At 44.9% G+C, this 26,073-nt stretch overlaps 1 protein-coding gene across 1 annotated transcript; it reads left to right on the top strand.

Moving 5' to 3' along the window:
• Window positions 1-82: 82 nt before the first annotated feature.
• Window positions 83-25,580, top strand: LOC144098376 (WASH complex subunit 1-like). The gene is made up of 6 exons (XM_077630967.1): window positions 83-604; window positions 4,626-4,918; window positions 7,062-7,279; window positions 11,452-11,719; window positions 16,220-16,367; window positions 24,799-25,580. Exons 1-6 carry the CDS (start codon window positions 371-373, stop codon window positions 25,012-25,014), a joined length of 1,377 nt encoding a protein of 458 aa, XP_077487093.1. The 5' UTR covers window positions 83-370; the 3' UTR covers window positions 25,015-25,580.
• Window positions 25,581-26,073: the final 493 nt, after the last annotated feature.

Genomic DNA, 26,073 nt, shown 5'->3' with positions numbered 1-26,073 from the left:
CACATGCAATAAAAAAATGATATATGAAAGTTTTGATCTCAAGAAATTAAGTCACTTGGTCACATGATTAAGAGGGCGGGGAGGTTTGGGAGTTTCGTCGGACGTGGTGTGTGGTATGGTTAGTGTGATGTTGCGGTGCGTGCTGTGGAGGCTAGTCGGCATGTGAACATCTCGTGCACCCTTTGCCAGGCCGCACGAACCTGAAAGTAGCCTGGCTGGCTGGCCGCAGGCACACGTCAATGGTCGGCCTGCAAAGCTAGAGAAAGCGCTCAACGCTTGTGTGTAACTGGGGGGTGTAATTTATCCGTGTGGGAATAAGCTCTTAGATTTCCAAGCGTCGTCGCTCTGTGTACCACTCGCGTTTCAAAGCATGAAGTTTCAGCCGTACGAAGCACATTTGATACCGTCGGACCTTCGTCACGATGAGTGTATCCTACAGGTGGCGGACAGCCTCGATCATCTCGGCAAAATCGCCAACGCCATTCTGGATGGCCTGCAAGAACGATTGAATGAGTATAAGGGCCGCCTCCAAAGCATTCAGGCTCGCGCCGACTTGGCAAGGACCAAAATCTCGGCCATACGTGGCAGCAGCAAAGCAACTAAGGTATGTGTCTTGCAGGCGTTAACAAGGTCAAGACGCATTAAACGGTCGGTTACAAGGACCGGTCTGGTTTCCGATCGGTTATCCTCGTTTGTGTGTGCAACACCTCGTATAATTTGTGAGCAGGAGGCAGCTTCAACAACAGCAAAATAGATTTTAAATGCTTTGGAGCACTCCAGCTGGGCCAGTCCACAAAATAAAAACAAATTCCTTCATTGTACTACATGAGCCAGTGCTAGACTTATTGGCACCTACTCATACATATGCTGGTCGTAAACTGTAGCATACTTATGCACTATTAAGCCATTGTGAAGGTTCGCAGAAAAAAAAAAAAATCTGTGCATGCATTCTCCAGTTTTAACACTACATCAACTGAATGTAAACATGGATAAAAAATAAGAGAGCTGTGATCGTTACTGTTTTGAAAGTAACACCCAAATCGTGGGATGATCATGCAAGCCTTCAGAATAATGCTCATGGGGGCATATCTGTATCTTTGGGAGCAAGTGTCATATAAGTAGGAGTCGGATATTTTGGTTTAAATCGAAGAAAAAAAAAAGTATGCCAAACTCAGTTCTTAAAATTCGGTTTTAACTGGTAAAGGTCTGTATTCTTGGCATGCAAAGCACAGATAGCTGGCTGTTGAATATGAGTTGCTCTGAGTAAGCTGTAAGCGAGGTGCTGGAAGCTGGAAGCCAGGGGCATGATGCAACGATGCTGTTGTTGGATAAGCAGTGCAGTTGTGCTTTTCGAGGTATTGCTCCACAACTCTGACGACAGGGAAGCACCACCTCCTCGCAGTCTGCTAGCGAAGCATTCTTTGTTCGCTGTCATCACCAGCGTAGAGCAGTTGGTCTGTCAAGTAAGTTGATCAACTGCATGCAGGACGCTAACACGAACCGGTGCATGGGCGTCACAAAAAAGTACGTTCTGGCTACCGCAAAAATTGGGCGGCAGTTCCCTCGCTGCCATCAACACGCAGCCCACATGATTCTCCGTCCTTATGCTCAAGCCAGAGCGACAATCCAGCAGTAACATGTCACCCTAGTTGTTACAAGTAAACTTCAACTTGCATTTTTGTCTGCCAGCTATGTCATTTAACTTGAGGTATTCTTTTAGATACGATAGTAATCTCTTCTACAAGCACAGCTCCAAATACTACCATTTGCACGCTTATTGGTGGTAAATGAAGTGCTCATGTTGACAAAAACACCGAAATAGACTTCACTTGACTTTTGACTGCACAGGATTAAATTGCTGAAAAAGGTCAATATTTCATTTGTCGAAAATAATATTTTCCGAAAAAAAAAACGAAACTTGGGTTCTGAAATAAAAACCGAAAAAAGTCAGCTGAATATTAAAAAATACAAATAAAAAAGTCCTATCCTTAAGTGTAAGTAGTAAACATTTGGTTGCTTATTACAGTGGACATTTGACATCATGAAGAGAGGAGTTAACACATTTTGCAGGATAGGTTTTACACTGGTTTCTTCAGAGTTACTTTTGCAAGAAACTTCCTGCATTAGTTATTATTCGAACGGCCATTCCTTTGGATGTACAGTACAGCAAATGCTGAAAAACTGCATTATGGAAAGTCAATGGATTGAACCGAGTATAGTACCAAATATGATGGCAATGTGCTGTACAGCTCAATACTGAAGCAGCAAAATACCCCTCAAGAGAGACCGTCCAGCCAATGGCGTTAGCCGATTTTCATGACTTCGCAGTTAATCCATGGTTAATTCTCTCGCTCCAGCCAGCCCCCTGTGATATGCCATGCTACTAGGTTCAAGGGGATTAACCACAACGTCATAAGAACCAGTTGATGCCACTGGCTGGAGGGCCTCTTCGTTCTTGAGTCATATCCAACTACATACTTATCTCACACATCGTTTGCAGCACTGAAAGGTAGGGTACTCTTGCCCAATCAGGGCCAAGGAAGACAACAGTAGTTCCTCAAAAATTTGAGCAGTGTTGTGACTAATTTTTCCACAATTATTGCAGCAATTGAAAAAATGAGGGATGCCTGCACTATGGCATCCCTCACAGTCCGAGTCGCTTTGGGACGTTAAACCCCATAAACCAAACCAGACCACAGTTTATCCCTGGGTTTGTCTTGTTTATCGCCTTGTATGGTTTTGCTTGTGTTCAGAGAAATGCAGCATTGCAACCAATGGAAAGTTCTGATCTTCTGACCTCTCTTCATGACGATATTAAGATGGTACTTCATGGTGCTCTATGGTCAGAAACCTGTGGAATTCGGGATGCTTTGGGACTATCAGGAGCACTATTTTTTCATTCTTAGACAACCATGCATAAAAAATGAACTTTTTTAATTTGCACTGCATATTTTGCTATATTTTGTCACAATACAGATGAAGGCCTGAGGGTTGCGGAAAAAAAAATTGAGGAATAGAAAATTTTGACAAAATTGGTCATTTTATTTGCCACATGCTCCCTTAGGTTGGTAGGTTGAGGCTGGATTTCGGTGTGGTATGGTGGCTACAGTGCAATAAAGAGTTATACTTTGATATGGTGCACGCCATGGCGTGCCACACTGGCAGAAAAGTGCCACTGTGCCCAAATATGCAGTGCAGCAAATTATAAAATTCTTCATGAATTCTTTGACAATGAAAGTTAATGAAGCTCTTACTAGAAACTAAATAAATAGTGGGGCGTGACTTCTCCCTTAGATTATTAGATTTTTATGTGCCAAATTCTGTAAAGCATGTTGTAGTGGAGGACTCCAGATTAATTTCAACTAGCACCTAACTAAGATCCATGCATTCAAATCTTGGTACCATGGACATTTTTGCATTTTGCCTTCATCGAAATACTACTGCTGCAGCTGGGAATTCAGCCTGTTAACTTGGTAGCTGCTCAGTGATTTCAGCAATTTGGATCTTTTTACTAAGTTGTTACAGTGAAGGTAATGTGTCTTGAAACTTGCATAGATTTGTAGCATGATAGGGGCACATCTTTCATTTTTGCATTCTGCCATTTTCATTTGTCCCCTTCCCAAGTGGTCAATACCCGCTGGAGTTGTGCAATGGCCAAGTCGTTCTGGTGTTAAGCACGGGACTGTGTGATCAAGTTGAACACAACAAACGAACATATACCGCAGTGGTGGCTGAGTGGTTGAGCATTCGTCTCGCATGCGGGAGGTGCGGGGTTTGATCCCCAGTGCTGCCGGGTACCACCCGGTGATACAATGGGTACAGGCTTTCCTCTGGCCTGGTGCTCGGCTAGTAAGGGCTGATATGTTTGGAAAATGGGTCTTTGTCCCCACCTTGAGTAATCGAAAAATACCTTGTGCCATGGTGCTCCTTGGCCAAGACGCCCTTGCGCCATAAAAATTCGTCATCATTCATCATCATCAACAAACAAACACATTTTTATGTTTACAGCGCAGGTCTCAGCAGGACCGCACTAGACTCCTTTCTGAAGCTAGAACAGGTTTATTCCAATTTGCATGGCAACCAAAAGCTTTTTATTGTGCAACTTGTGTCCCTTTGTCATCGTCTTCATCTGTTGATCCAGCCGACAACCGTGCCACTACTGTGCTGAAGGCAGGGTGGTGCGACTGCTACAGATAAAGCCAAAAATGCAAGAATGCTAATGTGCTGTGCAATGACAGCACACATACTATAACCGCAGCCAGTTTAAATCACTCTGGGCCCCTCCACTACAGTGTCATTTGTAATCCACTTGATGCTTTGGGCCATTAAACTCCGTATATCACCTCTACTCAGGCGGTCAAAAGTAAACCAGAATGAACAACTTTGATGTGTCTCACTACACGTTGTGTTGCTGTGGCACATAAAACTAACCTAACCTGACCTACCTATAACAATTTCTCAGTATACTCTGCTTTGCCACTTTCAGTAAACCTTTTTTTGAGTAAATGTCTCCTTTTGTTTACCTTCTTCGTGGTCTAGTTTACATTTGCGAGTGTTGAGAAGTTCATTTTCCTTGAGCTGTCCACATATTGCTGTATAAGATTTGTTCCTGTTGCTTTGGGCAGGTTTTTTCAAGCTACAAGTTCCCTGCGGGTGATCCAGATGCTGCCCAAGAACTTGCTGTGTCATTGCCACCTGTGCCTCTCGAGCCAAGTCGCATCCGCATCCGAAGCCAGCACCTGGCCCCTGATGAGCGGATGCTTAAGGAGAAGCTGCAGTTCTTCAATGTCCGTCCACCTGCAAAGGCCAACTTGTCTGCCACCAAACCTGCTTGGCAAAATGAGGAAGGCCTTGGCAGGCTGCCAGATAGCACAGAGAGCATCGGAAGCCTACTCTTGTTCAACACTGGGGAGAACCCGTAAGAGAAATGATGTGTGACAGTTTGTTTGAGCATTGCTTTGCATGGAGTCAACCTGAACAGTCTGGTTACTCCTGTTTACTCATCAGGAAGACTGATAAACACAACTAGATAGATTTGTGCTGCATAGTTACCTACAGTGAATGCAGTCAGGAGAGTGTTCTGCACTTGTTAGTCTTTGCTCCAACATCACATATAGTATGCAGTCATGCATTAATGTGCAGTGCTGCACTATATGGTTCATTGCACGATTGTTCAGCGGAGCCAGCGTCCAGCTCTTAAGTATTGCGTTCTTGCAGTTTAGTTCCACTAGACTTACACAACCCAAATAAATTCGGTAACTTGGCTGGTTTGCAAGCAGGGTGGAAATTCTAAAGAAACATGTTTTTGTTAGTAGAGGACAGGGCATTATGTAGAGAACTGCAGTCAGCCTCTTTATCACTGTGGTGAAACTTGTTTTCTTGGCTATATAGCCTGCATACAAGAAATAATTCCTTTAAGAAGCGTATTGGCACTTTGTTGAGTACTGCATTCGTGTTAGAGACAATCTACTGACTTTTATCGGGCATATTTTTTTTTGCGCCAATCGAAAGCTCCTTGCCAAAATAATTGAATACCCGTCTGTGCCTTTGAGAAACAGCAGAACAGTTTGAAACCTAATTTTTCTGTGTGCTAGTCTCGTTTTCTCAATGGTAGGAAGTGTCTGCAAATTTCCCTGACATTGAAGACACTATATAAAGTTTGAACAGCAACAAGGACACAACTGCTACGCCTCCTAGGTGACATCAAGTGGCAACAATAAGCGTGACATTAACCAAGTTGCATAGATTTTATTAAAACTACATTTCAGAGGACTTAGGTGGTTTTAAAAGTAATGTCAGTAAAATAAAACTAGTCATATTTATTGTAGGTGCCAGCAACCGCTTCTGCTGGCAGTGCCACTCGCAGCAAAGCGGCAGTCTGCCTTTCTGGACTCATTAGAAGAGATGGCAAGAAACGATGGCAAGTTGCAAGAGAAAAAAAATTAAGCAATCTGAAGTTTCTTTTGTCAAAAGTAACAAAAACAATGCTGTGTATTATGCTAAGTCTTATTCATAAAGTGTATTGTATCAACTGCAGGCAACGCAGCTGGATTACTTAGAGAGCCGCGAAGTTTTAGCACAGCATGATGCAACCATTGGCTCTTGCCTGCCTGACTTCATTTGCCAATTTAAAGTATATAATCCTACCAAAATCTCAAGTTCTGCCGGTGCTATTGTCATCAAACAGAAATGTCTACAAGAATGTGCCAAAATTTTTAACACTAGTCTCTGGCAGTGACTGTCCCTTTAAATTCTGTGTCTTTAAATTTTGCTAGTCATTTGCTTTTTCTGGCATTTAACTGTTTCAGCATTTCGAGTGGAATTTCAAATAAAACCATACAGGCTTTGAGACTTACCTTGCCAGCAATTTTTTTATGCGCCGCTAAGAGATGCGATATTAGCACTATATACATTGCATGCAATGTGTCTGTGTGTCCCGTCTTTACTTATTTGGCTGGTTCATCAAAGGTCCAGCTCATGTGAGAACAATTAGTAGTACTAGTATTTGGGAGTTGATGTACAAACATAGATGCAAAAGTAACCTTTCTGTGATATGCTCATGAAAATGAGATGAACTGAGGCATACTTCAAATAACCACTGCCCAGTGCAAATGGAATTCGTGCTGAGCTATGGTGCGTGGATTCTTTTAAATTTTTTTTGCAGCATATGTGATGAATGCTTGCAGCTTGCGAGTGTGAGTATAAATACTGGCCATGCCATGCCAGTATGCTCATGGTGCTGTGTTCGTCGGTGTGGAGCCGTGTTGCAAGATTTCATTGGGTACACATAAAGGAATGAGCATTAGATACAGCTCCCAGAATTGGTGGAAGAAATAGAAAGGTCACTGTTTATTCACAACTGAAATCTTCTGGACTGTTTTAGTTGTGGGATGTGATTTTTCCTTAAAAGCTTCACTCACTAGCAGTGTCTTCTCCTGTGTCTGCATTGTAATTTGCTGGGATCCAACAGCATGAATGTATACCAGTTATCTGACCGCTGAGTTCCCCTGTAGCTGACTCCTCTGCTTCATCACTCATAGGTGCCTTATCCATGCTTGCAGATACACGAGATATGTGCAGCGTGACCCACTGGTTGGTGCTAAGCGGACGGCACCTCGTGCGGAAGAGGCTTCAACGGGACCCAACCTTCTGGGTGCAGCTCCAGCCTCCATGAGCGGCACTGGGCAGCGTGGTACTTCCCAGGAAGGCTTCCTGTACAGCCCCGGTATGGGGCAGGTGCCACAGATGGACGTGCCCGCTGCCCTTCCCGACCTGCCAGGTGAGCACGTCTGGGCTTCATACACTGAGCAAGCTGCCTGCACTGGCACTATGAATAAAAAAAAGAGAAAAAACTCTGGCCAGGGCAGATAGGTTCTGTGAAACGAGCTGCCATATTGACTAGCTGCTCCAGATTACCTTGATTATAGTATTACAGTACAGTAGCCTCTGGTCATACTTGATCCTTGAGGTCTTTAGTTGTGAACTAAACAATCACAGTAGTTGATGAGGAAATGGTGATAACTTTAATAGCAGCTTGCACTAATGGCTCACTTTGGCAGCATCTGGAGGCGGGTGACTCTGCTTCATCACTTCTTCCCACCAGAGAAAGATGGAAGGTCTGGGCGTTCCTTTGAGGGCCGCTTTGGCCCATGACATACAATGCCCTGGCACTCTGTTCCTATTGTCATCATTGACAGTAAAAGAAAACTAAAGCTGTTGTTAGCAAGCTGACTTTGTTAGCAGTTGGTGAGGAGATGAAGCATGATAACAGTGTGATGGGTGCGAAGTGCCATGATTTATTCTCTGCGGCAGAAGACTGTTTTACACACTGCCACGCTGTGCACATACCTCCGATAATGATAGTGGGGGCTGGGGATTCCTCCACTCTTGTCATACTCTCCTCCTTCCATATTAACCACCCTCCTCCTTCTTTTTTCATAGTAACTGCCCTCTGGTTGCGCATTTCTCCGCTCTCACCTTTAGGGTTTTAATAGGGGAGATAAATATGTTTTTCCTATTTAGTCACGGCTGACACTGTTCAGAACTGCCCGGATTCCACCTCGTGATCGCGTACACCACCGAGCGCACGCCGACCAGGGCGGGCCTTGCTCTGAGGGAACAAAGGAACGACACTCTGGCTGACACAAACAGGCATTTTTTGCTGCAGCAACTATAACACCAGCTGGCAACAAAATACGCCAATGAATCGAGGTCTTTCGACTCACCAGCAAGGTTATAAGCGAATCTTCGCCCACGCTAGGGCAGGGGATACTCCGCGGCTGGATGGAACGAGATGCAGGAGAACGGTTCTACCCATGAGGCCTCGCCCCGCGGGTGGAGAGCGGAGCGCCACTGGCGATGTGTCTGCTTCCGATGACGTTGATGCTTTGCTCCCAAGAAGGTGATGCTTTGTCCCGCGCACGCTCAGCAAACCGTTCGTGGCGCTGTGACGCCGGCGCCCTCTCTTGTTAGGTTAACCAGGGAGAGTCACGTGGCACACCCCGCATTGAGGTGATGCTGTTGCTACAGGGTGCATCGCGGGAAAACTAACCAAAAGGGGAAGTCGTGAGGGAAAGTCCCCATGTCCCCCCAACCTTAAATAGACCCACACGCCTGAAAGTACATGCTATGGAGGAGTCTCCTGGTCTTTATGCACTTGAGGCAGGTCTTGCAGCGGAGGTCATGCCAACAGCGTCCAATCAGACTTCCGTGGTGTTCCGAAGGTGGCGTGAAGGTCTCCGCTGGGACGACTCGCATGGCCCGTGGACCCCATGTCCGAAGGCCCGTGAAGAGAAGGTCAGTTGGAAAACTACAGGCCAGAATTCTGCAGTAGTCACCAGGGCAACAGCAGCCGGAGGTGACTGCTGACTGGTCTCACCACAGCTACCCCGGATGTATACGGCGAACAGGCCACCCCCGTCGCAGCAGGCGGCAGCGAGACGGTGTGCACCGGACAGCAAGCATTGGTGGCTCCCGGCTGGCTGGATGCAGAGTAGCCCCATACACCATACCCTCCTTCCACAGTAACCACCCTCTGGGTGTTTCCCGTGGGAACCCCTCTCTGGTTGTGCATTCATACACTCTTGCCATATCCTCCTCCTTCTTTGGTGACCATCCTCTGGTTACACATTCGTATACATTTGCCATAACATCCTCCTTCGGTGGTAACCACCTTTCGGTTTTGCATTCCTCTGTGTCCTGCTGCCACGGTGACTACCGTTTGGTCGCACATTCCTCCGTTGTCGCCATACATTCCTCCTTCCATGTTAACCATTTTCCGGATGGTTTTGGTGGTAACCACCCTTCAGTTAGCTAGGGGGGATATTTCTTCTTGATAAGAGAGACAGTGGTTTGGCTGCAGAGTAGCCACACAGTTCGGACATACAGTCCCAAGCTGCCTGATTTGACTAGCCCCGATGTTCCGGGATTCGCATTTCTTCACGACAAAGAACAGAATGTCATACTTAATGAGCTTTGTCCTATCCGAGAGCAAACGACAAAGAAACAACGCTTCGCATAACTACGAACCAATGTGCAAGGTCTTTTTGCTGTGCAACTCCACCCTTCCTGCCAGCACTTATACGGAGAAGCTCAAGTGCCGCTGCTGATGTTTTCACAAGGAAACATGGAAAAAATATCGCTGAAAGCTTGGAAAAACAACTGCTGGAAAAAAATCAGAGAAGGCACACCGGCTCATTTTAGACCATGTGGTATTTGCCTTATGCGAATAAAAGTGGGAAGGAAAATAACATTACACTTTTGTAATTGTTCAGTAAGTTTTGGGGGCTGTTAATTGACCACTGCAATATGGTACATTTCAGACGTAGTTGTAATTTTAATCGGTTACTTTTTTCTATAACATGTACAAGACCGGTTAACAGCCTTACCATTAGATAACCAGTGTGCACCTTTTAGATCCTCATTCACTTTAGGAAACAGCCATAGGTACAACTGTTCAACATCCTGCTCTCATTCTCCTTTGGTGGCATGCAGAGATTAGTGCACTTATGCCGAAGCATATCCCTGTTAGTGGTGATTATGTCAAAAAATGATGTGTACGCAAGAAAAAAGGCCGTTCCAAGCTTTCATTTGAATGAAATGCCTTTCACTTTCGTTACTGAGTAAAAAAGGGGGTGTTCAATAAGGCAAAACTTACTGAATACTCCTTGCGATCGGGGTCGTCACCATCAGCCGAGTTAAGGCCAACAAACGAATACCTCTCCTAGTCTTACTTAATTGCAAAGTGAGACTGAGAACAGTGGAGTGAGCAGTGGAAAGGGAAGTGATGGGCATAACATTAAGCGAGAGGAAACATCATTACTTGGAGGATGAACAAGTTTTGATAGTGCAGTTTAAATTCGGGACAAAGTGGTTGTAATCACGAGAAATCAGTTCAGGAATACAAACCACAGATTATCGAACGTTAGCGGTATCAGGTGCCTGATGTGGAAGCAACAAACCCCTGAAGCTTGGTTACGTGGACTGTTTGGTGCCTGATTTTGATCATTAAAAGATAGCATGAGGACAGCACAATAAAAAAGACGCTGGAAATGTGCTGAAGCGAGCCTCCTGCCTGCCATCTGTTGCTTGTGCTGGTCTGTGTTCTTCCTTTATGTTGTCCTCGCACAGTTTTCTTGCGGTCAGTGTTATGTGCCAACCAGCCCACATCACCAGAGAAGAGGGCTTTGGCTGGACAAGCTATGCGTGGAGAAAAGCAGTGGCTGAAGGTAATGGAGACAGGTGGTAGAGCGGCGGATTGGATACCAGGGATCCAAGTAGGGTGATGAGGTTAGGTGTATTGGATAGCTGTGACTGGCAAAGGACAGCAGGAATCTGACACCAGTAGGAGAGGCAGTTTGGGTTGTTAATGATCCCACACCTCTTATCTACACAGCTGCATTGTGGCCAGTGAAATGGCAGATTGTGCTTATATCGAGTGTTGCAAGTATGCAGACATGCCTGCAGTGTAGAAAGAACATACTCGATTTGACTTTGAGGTACTGTGTGCACATCAGGTAGGATGGTGCAGTTAGGTCTGTGCCTTCATGTCCTGTGAACCCGTGTTGTGAGCACATAGTGCAGCATTGTGAAGCACAGGTCTTTAGTGGGCATGTTCTTGTGGACCAAAGGTTCACAGTCTTTTATAGCCTTGGGAAGCCACTACGGTTTTCAAGATGCTGGCATGTCTTGGCTTCCATCCCTTCCTGCCAAAGTGCTTGCAGGACAGAGCACGCTGACACACAGTCCCTCGGAAAGTGGCCAAATTCAATAATGACTGTGTAGAGAGAAACGGTTTGCTATAAGCAGTTACATTATGATTATAGTCCTGAAAAGAAGTGGGTTTGAGGCCTGCATGGGTTTGGGTGCTTGGGGAGCCCAAAAAGAACTGCAAGGTGCCCAAAGGTTCCTCAGAACACAGTTTGGGAACCTCTGCTGCGGACGTCTTTGCAGGCGTAGCCGACGACCTGTCCTACTCGGAAGACTTGGGGCCATCAATTGCACCTTCTTGGCTTCCTGAGCTCCCTGAGGTGTCTTCTGACTCCTCAGCTCCACCACCCCTCCCTGATGTGGGCGCTGCTGACTTGCCACCACTAGACCCAACTCCTGATCTGGGCGTCGAGTGCCCACCTCCACTAGAGATGGACGAAGCTGAAGTGGTGCCGTCCCAAGACGCCGTGTCCGCTCATGACACAGCAGAAGTCTTTGAGGCAAGCACACGGTAAGTGGGAGTGAAGGCAAACCTCAGATGTGCTGGGCATGCCTGCTTTTCTTTCCCTGGATTGTGTCTTCTCATGGCATGCAACAACAAGGTAACAGTGCTTTGACCATACTTCTCATGCACAGACTGGCTTTGTGTAAAAGTAGTAAGCTGTTAGAAAATGATTTTCGTTTATTGTTTTTGCTATCGTGATAGGTTTTCCTTTTATTATTCCTTTTCCCATTACCTCGATAACTCGCCCTAAACATGGACTTAAGAATGCAGATTTTAGTTGAGTATTTTACTGGTCCTAATGTAACGAAGATATATTCTAATTGTAGAAGGGTATTAAAAGTGCCCATCGGAAATAAACAGCCAAAGCCTGGTGATGTAGCTATTTGTGGACAAAGTATAGTCCCGGCCTGTAGTCTTATTTTTCTGGCTCACTCAGGCACAAGGGCCCTTTTTAATTGCCAGGTACTGCATTAGAAATTTTTGCGGGAGGATGATGGGTAGTCCAGTATTGCAAGTTTTTCATTTTTTTTACCGTCAGTACAAACAGTTTCAGGGGCCCTTTAATACAGTACACTGCCATTAATTTAAATCCAGGTAACTCAATTTTTCACTGTTTTCAGTCCTGCCCAGAGGCAGCTGGTGGTAATCTTATGTTATTCTGATCTACTAATTGACTTTTTTGGAAAATTTGAGCTGTCTATCAACAGGCACACCCTACACCACCTTTGGCACTGGTAAAATTTCATGAAGGCACTGGCACTGAAAAACGAAATCACAAAAAGTCGCGCACTGGTGTATAAGGCACACCTGTTTATTCAGTAAGCATTATTAAAATGTGCTGAGGATCGCTTCATCATAGAGTGCTACAAAAATGCACGTTTGTGCAGCTCGAGTGTGCAGACAGTTCTCGAGCTCTGTCCAGTGTGCCTCTTTTTATGGCTTGCTTTTTTTGTTGGCTTCATTGACCAGAGTGCTCTTCAGGCTTTGCGCCAGTCCCAGATAATTTTTTTGCTTGCGTCGAACTGCCTCCCTGCTACCCAGCTCCTGTTCTCTACCGCATATTCAGCTGCACGCAACTTGAATTTTGCATCATATAGCTCCTTCACCTCGCAGGCAAGAACAACACACAATGTGCATGGAGCCAAACACATGTAACACCAAAACTGAAACTTTCAAGAAAAGAAAAGGACGGTATTACTCATGCTGCAGGCACAGTCAGTCTATTTGTGGTGAGGCTATGTGATTCTACACAGAACATAACATTTTAAAAAGAGCAACTCAAATTTTTCCACTTTATGGTTTTTTATGGGGTTTGTCATCCCAAAGCAACTCAAGCTATGAAGGGCGCCTTAGTGGAAGGCTCTGGATAATTTCGACCTCCTGTGGTTCTTTTTGACTTGCACTCAGATCGCATAGTACACGGGTCTCTAGCGTTTCGCCTCCATCTAAATGCGACCGCCGCGGCCAGGATCGAACCTGTCTTTCAGGTCCGCAGCCGAGCACCATAATCACTGAGTCACCATGGCGGCCGCCTCTTTTATGCACTGATTTTCTTTTCTAACATAGTTACTGGGCATGGCAAAAAAATTGCACACTGTCGCATGTCATTTTTTGCCGAATATAAGTTGTGCGATTTTATAAGCAGTGTTGACGGTAACGCGTTACAAATAACGGAGTTACCGGTAACACGTTACTTTTTTCGGTTACTTAGTAACGTACTCGTTACTATTTCGGAACTGTAACGGGTAACATACTTACTACGTTAACATTTTTCGGTAATGCGAAGTGTCACATTACTAGTTACTTTTTATTCACAATATCCCCCCCCTCCGCCCTTTCTTAGAAAAAAAAAAAGTGCACAGCACTTAAAGTGATGTTGCAAATAAAAAAAATGTACAGGTGCTCTTGTCATGGCTTGCATGCATGCCAGAAAACACCTGCCCTTGACGACGCACCCAACTAAAAGAAAAATACAGAATACCCATAAAGCACAAAACACGTGCACAAACAAGCATTACTTTTATTCACATTGACCCCCCCTCCACGCCCTTTCTTGGAAAAAAGCGCAGAACACCTTAAGTGATGTTGCAAATAAAAAAAATGTACAGGTGCTCTTGTTGCGGCTTGCATGCATGCCAGAAAACACCTGCCCTTGACGACGCACCCAACTAAAAGAAAAAGACAGAATACACATAAAGCATGATACATGGCACAAACACGCGTTCAGACACTTGCCTTCACCTACCTTCCCTTCCCAAGCCACTCCCACACACAATTCTCTAAAGAGTGGAAGCATGCCGAGCATTTTGGAACATCACATTTTTCGGAATTACTGTAAATTTGTTGAGAGTTCAGCGATGTTTCCTTTGTGAAGTTAGAATTGATGATGAAGTGTCATTTTGTGTTCAGTGCCACATTCAGAAAATGGCTTCACCATGTGCCACAAAGTTAAAAGCCATGACATGTATTCTTGTTAATCATGATTTCGGGTAAAGTCGTTGCTTGGGCTAGAAGTTTTATGTGAAATATGAGCCTTATAAAATTGTTATCGTTAGTCTTTGCAGCAAAGACGACTAATTAAAATTTATGGCCGTGGTGTACTGCAAAGTAACGTGCGGTACTTTTGTTCGGTATCGGTACCGGTAACGCATTACCTTTACCTTTTTTGAAGCTAACAAAGGCCAGTTTTTTTTTTTTAACTAACGAGTAATGTATTTAGTTACTTTTTTCGGTAACGCCTACAACACTGTTTATAAGACACATTGGCAAAAATTCAGAAAAAAAAAACACAAATTATACTCTGGAAAATACGATATTCTAGTTTTCTGTCTAGAAACGTCTTTAAACGAGAGTAGTAATTTCTTCAGACTGAAATTCAGACTAGCACAGGAAGGGCATCAGAACAACTTAAAATTTTTATGTTGCAGCAGTCGTTAGTTACTTAGTCTAGGAAACTGCTATGCTTACACAATTTAGTTTAAGACAGTCTTCACTGAAATGCTGGCCGACTGCTTTTTTTGCAAAGCCAGCTTACGAACAACCATGATGCTGGTGTTGCCTGCCAGATTGTGCTGTGATTGCGGACTATAGTTCATGCTCAAGTTATTCTCGAATCTCAATGCAAACCTACTCAAGCTTAAGTTAGAAACCTGGAAGCCCGAAAAGGACTACAGGTAGGCATGCCAGTCAATAAGTTAAAGCCTGGTTAAACAATGTCTATAGGGACCAAGTGTTGCTTTACTTAACAGGGGTGTTTGTAGCAAAAACGTTGTCAGGATAGTTGTAGCGGGGTGGTGCAGAGAGGGTGGTGGGATGAGATGAGCGAAATTTTTGGCCGGCAAACGATATCTTCATGGCTTTACTCCTCGTAAATATCAGTGAGGGCTTCACACATTAAATTAAATGCAGGAACTAAGATATTTGATGCACTTGTTGGAAAATCAAAACACCTCCATCACGGACTATGATGGGGGTGGCTACCACTGCACCTCGCCTACAACTTGGTGCCATCACTGCTTTGTTGAATAAAGAAGAGCTCAAGAAGCTCATGAAAATTGCAGATTTCTTGTGGAACAAAAATAGTAGCTATTAATCTTTGCGTGCATGGGTTTTAACAATTATACATACGCTTGTCACTCACGAGCATGTTTAGTGCATCCTTAATTTTCCTGTGGCTCTGGCAAATCACCTCACGAAGCAGGTGGCATTCAGTGGTGGGCAGTTTTCATTTGAAGGTATGATCACAATGAACAATCACTTGAGTGCAGCTGTGCAGATACAAAGAAAAACTATATAGCTTTCTCAGGTCTTTGTGGTTGCACAAAAGTTTGCTTGGTGTGGGACAAAAAACTGGGGCCCCTGTTTCATTGAAGAAGTTGCTACATTAGCTGAGCTAATCAGGACAGCTAGTGGATGGCAGGGTGAGGCCAAATCGATAAGCACTGCGCTCATCCTTGCCATCTTATCATAAACTATAATTAGGACTTCCGTCAAGAGAAGCAAATCACTGTGAGTGGGCTGAAGACAGAGGCATGGCTCGAATATGGGCCACAGAAATAAAATTCAATTCTCCCTCTTCCTGAGTAGAAATGAGGTTTCTTCAGTTCTCCTTCATAGCTGTACAGCAGTGATCTGTGGGTGGTAATCGTAATTATTCTCTTGTATGAAACCTGCTCCACCTTGCATCTATTTTTCAGACATATTAGCAGGTTTTTGTAGAAATAAAACATGTTGCCACAGTGTGCGCTGCCACACGTCCCAGCAGTGACTGTGATGGCATTGTGAAGAACACTGCTTTGCAGTGAACTTTTTTTTTTTTACCAGTGTTGTTCAAGAAAACTGTAGGTGAAACTGGAAATTAATTTATTTCGTCCTTCAGGGTAACAAAACCATTGAGCTCTGTGAACATCTCTTCCGAAGTAATAAATTTTTTTTCTGGCAGACTTTTATAGTTTCATGAAACCGCATTTCAACTGAATGTTTGTCTGACCACTGCATAATCTGCAGGTCAAGTGACCAAGAGCCACATGAAGAGTTGTCGTTGCCTGTGACGGAGGATGGCAGTGCCCGCGCCAGCCTGCTGGAGTCCATCCGGCAGGCCGGCGGCAAGGCAGGCCTCAAGAGCGTTCGCCGGCCACAGCAGCAGCGTAAGCAGGTAGGGCAGCCTCCCTTGTGCTCTGTTAATTATGCATGCCTGTGAGTTAAGAGAAATGTGGCCTATTTTGCAGCCGAAAGTTGAACCAGGCATTAAGTAGTTGGAGTGCACGAAATCATTACTATCACTGTCCGTCATATTTTAATCATGTTTTCATTGTGAAGGTTTGGAATGTTCTTCCTTCTACATTTGCTGTGTACTCTGTACAGCAGAAACAGGTTTTGTGAACTGGCTGATAGTGATGCATTCATGGCACATATAGTGGTGTGATGTCTTGAAATTGAGACATTACACCACTGCAATTCCCAGCCCAACCAATGGTGTTTAGTTTTCTTCACTTTATTGCCCAATGACCATTGGTGGACCTGTTGGATGACACTCTTCATGTAATTTTTGTGAGGCTGTGACCGACAGAATTTGAGTGTGACTTCAAAAGTTCTCTTGAGACTGTAAGGACTAGCTGAATTTGAGGTTCAGCTTGAAATTAAAAAATATGCAACGGCTTAGCTTATCCATTTCAAAGCTTATCGATGCACTTTTCGTGCGAAACAACCATGTGCTGATCAGCTTCGGTTGAATTCCGCACATTGATGTCACTTAGTTGCTGTTGATGTTTTTGATGGCATCCTTGTAGCCTCAAAGGTATGAAAAGGTTTGGGAGAGGTCTTCTAGTCTTCTAAAAGTTTGGAACCACAAGAGAGCCGCGAGTGTCCCATTACATGGCTCAGCAGGTAACTCAGCAGCTTGGGAATGTTTGGCTAGACTACAAATGTGGCCTGTTTTGCATTGTGGTTTGGGAGTTGTTGCCACTGAAGCACACTTACGACGAGCAGATGCGCCTGACAAGGCTGGACAAATTCTGGGTTCTTCACCAGTTCTAACTAGCAGTGGCCTCTGTTATATATACTGTATTTACACGATTGTAAGTCGACCTATTTTTCAAAATTTGGAAATCTGAAGTGGGGGGGGTCGACTTACAATCGAAACGAAAACATGGTGAGACAAATGAGATATTGGGCATTCTACAGCATGGTTGAATTTTTGCTGCGCGGCTCCGTGGCATCGCTCTTGGTGCTGGCCTTGAGCAGCTGCTATGTCAACGCGCAGAACTGGCATCCCCTCCCCACGCGGGCGGCGGCCGATGGCGGCTATTGATAAGCACCAAACACTCCCCACACATAGCTGCAGATTGCAGTTGCTGTTAAGCAGTGGTGGCCCGATAACGCAGTCGCGTTCTATGGGAAGCCCAAGCGTCCAACAAGTTTTCTTTTTTACTTTCGAATGCACGCTCGGCGCTTAAAGGGCATTGATAGCTGATGGAAGGGCTGCTGTTTCGATCGAGGCGACACCCCCCCCCACTCGGAACGGCAGCGATGCCGGGGAGTGTCGGTGGCCGACAGAAGAGCAGACGCCATTCACACATAGTTTCTCTTTGGCTCTGACGCATTTGACTACTGCCGGCCGCGTTTCACGAGTTTTTAATTTAGTGCTTCGTCAGTTGTCATTTGTGCTCTAGGTCCGGCAAGCGACCGGCGCTCGTTCACAGCTACATTCAAGATGGCTGCCATTCTTTACGCCGAAGAAATGTACAGCTGCGCGCCGGGCCACAAGTTCGACGTTCAAAACGAGTGATACAGGTGTGCCAGCTGGAGCGAGGAAAATTTTAAGCTATTCCACGCGATGTCGTGATGTGGCTGTTTGCGAAGTGCGGGATTTCGCTGTACGACGACGTTAGAACGATGGGCTGTGGGACCGCAGCAGTGATCACGACGGCAGCGCTAATGAGGACGATGGCGCAAGTGTGGACAAGTAGTCCAATGACTAATACATTTTCGTTTTGGAATGTGCCTACGGGCACGCCCGCGGGCAGCAGCCGATAGCGGCTGGCAATAAATGGCGGCCGCTGGATAATGCTGTCATGTTAACTATTCAAGGCCAAGCTTAAACAACCGCGAAGTTTTTTTTTCAGAAATGTGAAGTGGGGGGGGGTCGACTTACATTCGTGTAAATAATTTTTTCCAGTTTTGGCAGTGGCAGGAATTCTGCGACAATTGTGTCAATGTGTGCTATTACATTAAACCCGCTACAAGTCGATACAAATAGCTGGTTTTTGATCAAGTTACACAAATGCTGCACCATTGTGCGCCAGTGTACTATTTCAGCAACCAAGACCCGCTGCGAATGCGAGGTGGTGGAGGCTACCGCCTAATATGCACGGCATGACTGATTTCTTTTCTCAATATGTGGCGAGAAGAATGACCGACCGAATCAAACTCTGTATCATTTTGATTGCTTTCTAGTGTTTAGCTTTTTGTTCTTAGTGAGTAGATGGTGTATGTACGCTCTGCATATCTGCCTTGACGGCACCGCCAACATTGTCTGGAATGATTACGGCAAATGCACATGCTAGGAAGAATAGTTGCTCTTGAGAGGCTTAAGTGGTGCTACTTTTCGGTCCTGATAGATTTATTGGGCTTTTGCTCGGCACCATCACGTCCCATACGGTACAGCTGATAACCTGATTTCACAGATCTCATTTGCGCCCACTGTAACAGTGCCGCCAATATCTGAGCTTCCTGTTTGTTTGTGCAATAGAAGCATGTTAATTTGACTTTGGGTTGCGAAAGTTGGTTCCTATAAATATGAGTTCTAAATTGAGCCATTTCCACTTATTGTGTGGCATTCCGTGAGAGTTGGCACATTGTGCATGCACTATCTTGAGTTTCTGTTGTTGCCAGATGTCTTAAGTCACACAAGCCTGAATAAAAATACAGTGTGAGGAAATCATCTGAACCGAGCTTCGTTGTCGCAAACACTTTAAGAGATGCACTTGGCATTGCTGAGACCATGAGCAAAGAAAAATTGCTTTGCTCCTTCAGGTGACTGCACATGCACGACAAAATGCTTCATCTTGAGAGTTGCGGTACTGCAAGAATTTTTCTGTACTACGCCATGAAACGATGATGGTGTGGTCGCATTTCTGCTGCACCATCATAATTCTAACGAAGCAAAGTTCCCGCACTCATTGCTGAATCATCGCCAAGTCTGGTGGCCTATTTGTTCATTGTGGATTTTGGTAACTGAGTTGCTTGAGCACATTTGAAGGTGCCAACTTCGCAGCATCGAAGTACATTGTCTCGTGACAATTTTAAGACGTTACAGGCTTTATTTGAAGTTAAAAAAAGGTTACTTCAAAGATAATAAATGAATTGTGCATTTCGTGACATTCTCTGCAGCTTTTCCATGTTAAATTCTGCATTAAAGTTAACGAAACAAAGGGTAGCTAATTTATCTGTGTTAAACAATTAGCAAATTAAAGTCAATGATCGAAAAGTCGGACCCCTGATTTTTCGGACATGTTTGATTATTCGAACTATTTCGCAACACCGCGGCACGGCTTATAGAGCCAATGTACCAACTGTTGCGTCAGTCAGAGAAAATATCAAAAAAATTCTGTTGGCCAAACAGTTCACTTAATAATAATATTAATTGGTTTTTGGGGAATGAAAATGGCGCAGTATCTGTCTCATATATTGCTGGACACCTGAACCGCGCTGTAAGGGAAGGGATAAAGAAGGGAGTGAAAGAAGAAAGAGGTGCGTAGTGCACACGGGCGCCTTAGTGTTTTGCCTCCATAAAAACGCAGCCACCGCAGTCGGGTTCGAACCCGGGAACTCCGGATCAGTAGCCGAGCGCCCTAACCACTGAGCCACCGCGGCGGGTTCAGTTCACTTCCTCAGTCTTAAATTTCGCACAGAGGTGGCATTTGGCGGCAAGTTTTGTTTTGGGTGGGGCACTTGCCTGATTCAGTTAAAATTAATTGGAAATCTCCATCGTCTGCGGTGATGGACGACCAAAACTGCGAGCTTTCGCAACACTGATGCCGGTAGTGCCATCACGTGCCCTCCGGATGAACGGGCACTCTACTGTGCAGGGAGGCTGCGGAGAACGCATGAGAGAAACGCAATGTGCGGAGAGGGAGGCAGTCGCCTGCAAACATTTTCAGCGCCAAATTTTGATAAAATTGTTGAGAAAGCACTCCCAAACCAACCGCGCAACCGCTTTCTCCCCTTACGTTTCGCTGCAATCACAAGGGTAGGGCACTTGTTCCTCCGGTGGGCACAGATGGCGCTACCAGTACCACTGCCATGAAACCTAGCTTGCCATTTTGGTCCGCCTCATCGCAGATGATGGAGATTTTCGATTAATTCTGAGCAAATCAGGCTAGTACCCCACCCAAACGAAGTGTAAAACAAAACTGACCTCCAAATGCCACCTTTGTGCGAAATTGGAGCCCGAACAATCAAGCGGTTGGGCCGAGAGAACTTTTTTTATGATTTCCTCTGATCGACACAAGTCAGTATAAGAGCGCCTGAAATTTCGGACTTTCCGATGCACCGCAACTGACTGCTCGATTTTTGGTCTTTGTTCGCATTCACCGCTAGTACCTAAGCCGCCATGTAAGGTGTGCAGTGGAACCTCGTTCATTCAGACTGCAAGGGAGATCGAAAGCTTGATCAAATAAAATGAAATTCAAGCTGAAAGGGAGCTTGTTAAATGGCGGGTCTGTTATTCTTTGGAAGTTGTGCCCGTGTGGTTTTGAATTTGTACCATTCTTGGACGTCGTCCACCACACAAACTTGAACAGTAGTTGCAGTTCGCGGGTCTCTGTATCCAGAGTCATTCGTCCTGAATACAAGAAGATTTAGCAGCAAAGCGTGTGGGTTGTGTACGGCTTCACAGAGATGGCGAGCGCGGAAGAAAACGGTGGTGCATTTCAAAGCGAGGTCAGCGTACCCGCAGCAAAACGCACCGCAACCCTCAGTTTTTTTTATTGTAAAACCGCCAACGTTTCGATGACAGGTAAGGCACCTCTCACTATACGCAAGCCGCCGCAGAGTGCGTATCACGGCTGATACCATACAGATTTTGGCTGCAGTCGTTAGGCCTAATTACGAAGGCGAAAGCCAACAGAGCACTTGCTTTGGCCATTTGTCGGTTATCGTTTCGCCATCTTCGCCTTCTCGTCATTCTGGACCCTTCGTACTGCGGGCACAGAGCAGTTTTCGTAGCGGCAGGCTTCCTTTTGCATCTGTAGACTTTGCCCCAGCCCGTGCGTTCATTGGCGACATGCTGAAGGCAGTATATTCATATTGTACACCAAGCTCCTGAAAGCGGAGATATAGTCACAAGTAGCTTCAGAATGTGCACATAACTACTAACTTTCTTCCTCCGGCATATTGGCAGTAAGTTAGTGATTTTTTTCAGTGAAATTAGGTTTTTCGGAATGCCTGATTTTTACAACGTTTTCGTGGTCCCTGATATGTAGTCTGATTGTAATTGCACTTAACAAATATGCCTACAACCCTGCACCAATCATAGCTTGGTTCAGTGTGTTGCTATTTTTTAAACCTAGGCTCAGGTTAGCTGAAAAACACTGTATATTCATATTTTTACCTTATTTCTCTGTATCAGACTCCTGCTACAAAACAAAAAGAAGCTGCGCCAAGTTGAATTTTCATTTGCTATAAAGCCTGCTCTTAACTGCTTTTGGTCATTAAAAAAGAAACGGTACCAAAATAGCTGGTTTTTTATGTTATGAAATGCTTCAATAACATGTTTTGAGCACAAAAATATATCTGGAAACATTTTATGGTAAATAATAATTGTTTATTTACTATTGTGTACTGACCACTTCACACCTGGAACTCCGCAAGAAAAGAAGGTTGGTTTCAATGGAGTGGTCTATTGAATTGTTTTGAAATGCACTGTTTCTCCACTGTTGCCATCCAAACTATTGACTACCAACGATGTGGTTGTGTGACTGTCTCATCTATACTTTCTTCGTCTTTGGACTTGCTGTCATCTAGAGCATCATCACTGTCTTCTATGCATGAAGAATGAAACATGAAGTCTATATCCTCGTCACTTAAACTATCATCTGACCGATAGGCTTCTACCGTCCTAGTGATGCCATGTTTGTTTGAAAGCATGGGAAAATCCCATGCTAACAGAGTGACCTCAGCACACAAGGGATGCCTGCTGCCATCTAGTGTGAAAAATCTTACTAAGAATGCTGATAACAGAAAGGCTGCTGCCATCTATGTTGTAAATGGAGAAACACCCTTTGAAGACTTTTGTTTGTGAAAAGCTATTTAGAGAGTAGCAAAATACCCATGACGAGGTGAGCTTGTCATAAACCAAAAAGGTGATGATTGCTCGTGACAAACTGAGGTCGTCCAGAGCCCTTAAGAGGTTAAAGGTGTTTATCCTTGTGGGAAATCTCTGGCAGGCTTGCTTGTATTTCAAGGGCGTTGTTTTACTGTGAGCATTTTTTACAGTTGTGCTATTTTGAAGTCTCATTGAAGGTGACCTCTGACTGTGGGTGTGTTTGTGCACTCTGCTTATTCAGTGTGTATTTTTCTTACTTCTGTCTGCACAGCTTTCATCTCGTGCTACCTGTAGAAAGCCTCTGTCACACATTTATCCTGTGCTACCATTTCCCGTATGATATGGTAGCTGTTAATCATAGAAAGCAGCAAAACTATGGTGTTATCACTATAGAATGTTGTATGAATACCAGATGCACGCCCTCTTTGGCCTGTGTGCGCCGCTGGTTCCTCTTTGTCTGTGCTTTTCAATAGGCATTGTAGCAGAGTACCCATAATAAGCAGGAAATTTTCATTGAAATAACCAAGCAGAACTGGAGAAGCAGTTTCTTAAAAAACAATAATAGTCTATTTGCGTTTTCCCTTCGGTTCCGGTGTTCAGATCCAGTGTTCACGGATGGCAGTTGTTCGGATAGCGATAATGGGTTAATGTCCATATATGCGGAATTGGTCATTCTTTACGTCCATGGAAAGCTGGAAGTCTTCCTAACCCTCCTGGCGCAGTGATGCAATGGTCAAGCGATGTGCCATTGCCCTTCTATGGCAGGTGCCGCCATCGGTGGGACTTGGGTATGGTTGCGACCCAGGTTGCTCTTTCCGAGCAGTCTCTAAGGATTAATTAAGCTGCCGCCTGACACGGTGGGCAGGTTGCTGGGTGCGTGCACATGTGTGTGTGTTTGTGCACGGGCGTGTGTGAAGGAAGCCAACAGTCACCGAAACCTTCATATGTTTGTCAAACGAGCCCCTCATTTTATTTGCGCCTTATCTGCTAATATATATATATACCTGGGCAGATGAGCAGCCTGCCATAAAACTGGCTTCGTACAAACAAACAACGGCTAAATGCAGGGAATGGCCACTATAAGTGCTAGCGCACTGAAAATATATGATCATCTTACATTTGCTTTTTAAAAGAAATCTTCAAAAGAGCAAGGTTTTGAGCTTAGCTTTGTGGCAGCTTCTGTGTTGGATCAGTTCATCATGCTGCAAACTGGTCACCAGGAATTATCAGACCAACATGCAGGCCATAGTGCAATGACTGCACCTTTTAATTTCTACCATCTGTCCCTTTCAGCTGTTCTCTGTTACAACAGACTTGTAGCTACTAACATTTGTTACTTTAGTGTGTTGAGCTTACCGCATTTAAGTGCCTGAAAGGAAAGGCTACCATATCACTTTAAACGTGCCTGCTCTGTAGTGCACCCTGCAAGGTTAACCAAACATGATTATATAATACGGTAATGCCACCATATAGTATTGTCACGAAGAAGAAGCTGGCAGTGGTGCGGGACGGAGTGCTCACGCTAGGCTAGCGGCCATTAAATCATCTTTTGTCCATTTCATTTCATTTATTTTACCCTCAGGGCTTTCGCATTACAGAGGGGATAGTTCATCATGCCTCATTTTTTGGCTGGCCGCCACATGACAATATAGTATTTGTTTGATTGATGTATACAGTGACATTCACATGTAACGGCGAAGTGAAATAACTGACAGTGGGTGGAGATAATTGTAGCTCAAGCAAAGGCTTCGTTAGCTAGAAAGCTTGATTTTAGCCAACCTAGGCTCCTGGCTTAATATTTGGTTACACTCCAGCAGTGACTCATGCCGCTGCTGTGCAGAATTGGTAAGGCTAGCAACACTTGTCCCTAACCTTTGTTGGAGTGGCGTGGCTTGTCGCTTAATAAGGGAGAACCACACTTCGTGCAGGCATGAGGTCATTGTTACACAATACAAGTTGGATGCCGAGAAGAAACATAGAGGGCCGATTTCTGCCAGGCCTCGTTGCAAGTGGGCCAGTACAAACCCTGCTTACTACTGTAAGCCTGCAACAAGCAGCTTGCAACTGCTACCCTGGACGAATGGAAGTTAGTCACTATTTTACATTATGAAAGTAGCACTGATAATTGCTCGTTTGTTCCAGCATATCTGGTGGCCACGGTGCAAACAGTTTACTGAATCAGAATGCATTTCTTTTTGTGTCTGATGTATTTGCGTGTTCCATGTTCATGATGATGGTGATGATGAAACCTTGTCTATAGGTGGCACCTCCTGGCGGTGACCTGATGTCTGACCTGAAAAGCAAGCTGCAGTTGCGACGTAAGGGCATCTCTGGTGAAGCAGACCGTGCCAGTCGGTCTGCACCATCTGCTGAGGTCACGTCACCTTTGGACAGGGTGCTTGAGATGATCCCACCACCTAAGGTGGAGTCCGAGGAAGCCAGCACCACAGACACGGAGTGGAATGACTCGGACTGAGTGGGGCTTTGCTTGTTGCAGCTGCCACCCAACTTGCCGACAGGCTTTTTGAAATATCACACAAAACCCTTTTCTTTTTTTTTTTTCTCTTGGGGTTGGGAACAGAAACTATGCATTACTTGATACTGCTTCAGTAGTGTAGTTTGCAACAATTTGCAGTTGTCACATTTAAGTGTCGGATGGGCTTTTTACATGAATTTAGCTGCGGGCACAATGTATAGTATGAAAAAAAAGTTACTCTATGCTCTAGGAGCCAATCTGTTTGCCTCTGTTCCATCACTCAACTCCAAATTATTGTGGAGTATGTCTGAAGCGTCTGTTTGTTCTTTGGCACTAGACTTCACAGTCCTGAATGTGCAAGGCATTGCTTATTTACTAGAACCGATTACTGCTGCAATAAAAGAAATGTTGAATGTATGGGAAGAAAGTGAATATTGGGCCTGGCTTTATTCACTTTTTGTAATTGCAAGTGGCCTCATTGGGTTTTTGAAACTGTGGTTATAGAGGCCTGTCATTTTGTTCTGATTCATGTCGTCAAATGGCTAAATTATAAAACTGTTCCTTACTCTTGTCTATTGTGCTTGCTGAAACGTCATAAGCCCGTCACAGAAATCCACCTTTTCTGGTTGGTTTATGGGGGTTTAACGTCCCAAAGCGACTCAGGCTATGAGAGACGCCGTAGTGAAGGGCTCCGGGAATTTCGACCACCTGGGGTTCTTTAACGTGCACTGACATCGCACAGTACACGGGCCTCTAGAATTTCGCCTCCATCGAAATTCGACCGCCGCGGCCGGGATCGAACCTGCGTCTTTCGGGCCAGCAGCCGAGCGCCATAACCACTCAGCCACCACGGCGGCTCCACCTTTTCTACTCAGGCAGATTGTCGGACTGGGATCGACGTTGACACCCATCTGGAATGCAATTTCTTGAGAATCAACTCTGATTGGCACAAGAATGCGGTCCAAATAAACGGAGCAAAATTTAGTTGAAACCTAGGCCGGCTGGAAGCTTTGCTGGGACCTGTTTTAACGGAGAATGGCATGGCTTTCAGTATACAGT

The sequence above is a fragment of the Amblyomma americanum genome, chromosome 7 (assembly GCF_052857255.1).
Source record: "Amblyomma americanum isolate KBUSLIRL-KWMA chromosome 7, ASM5285725v1, whole genome shotgun sequence".
NCBI classification, from domain to species: Eukaryota; Metazoa; Arthropoda; class Arachnida; order Ixodida; family Ixodidae; genus Amblyomma; species Amblyomma americanum.
The sequence above is the reverse complement of the archived record's forward strand: the minus strand, read 5'-3'. Positions and strand labels throughout refer to the sequence as shown.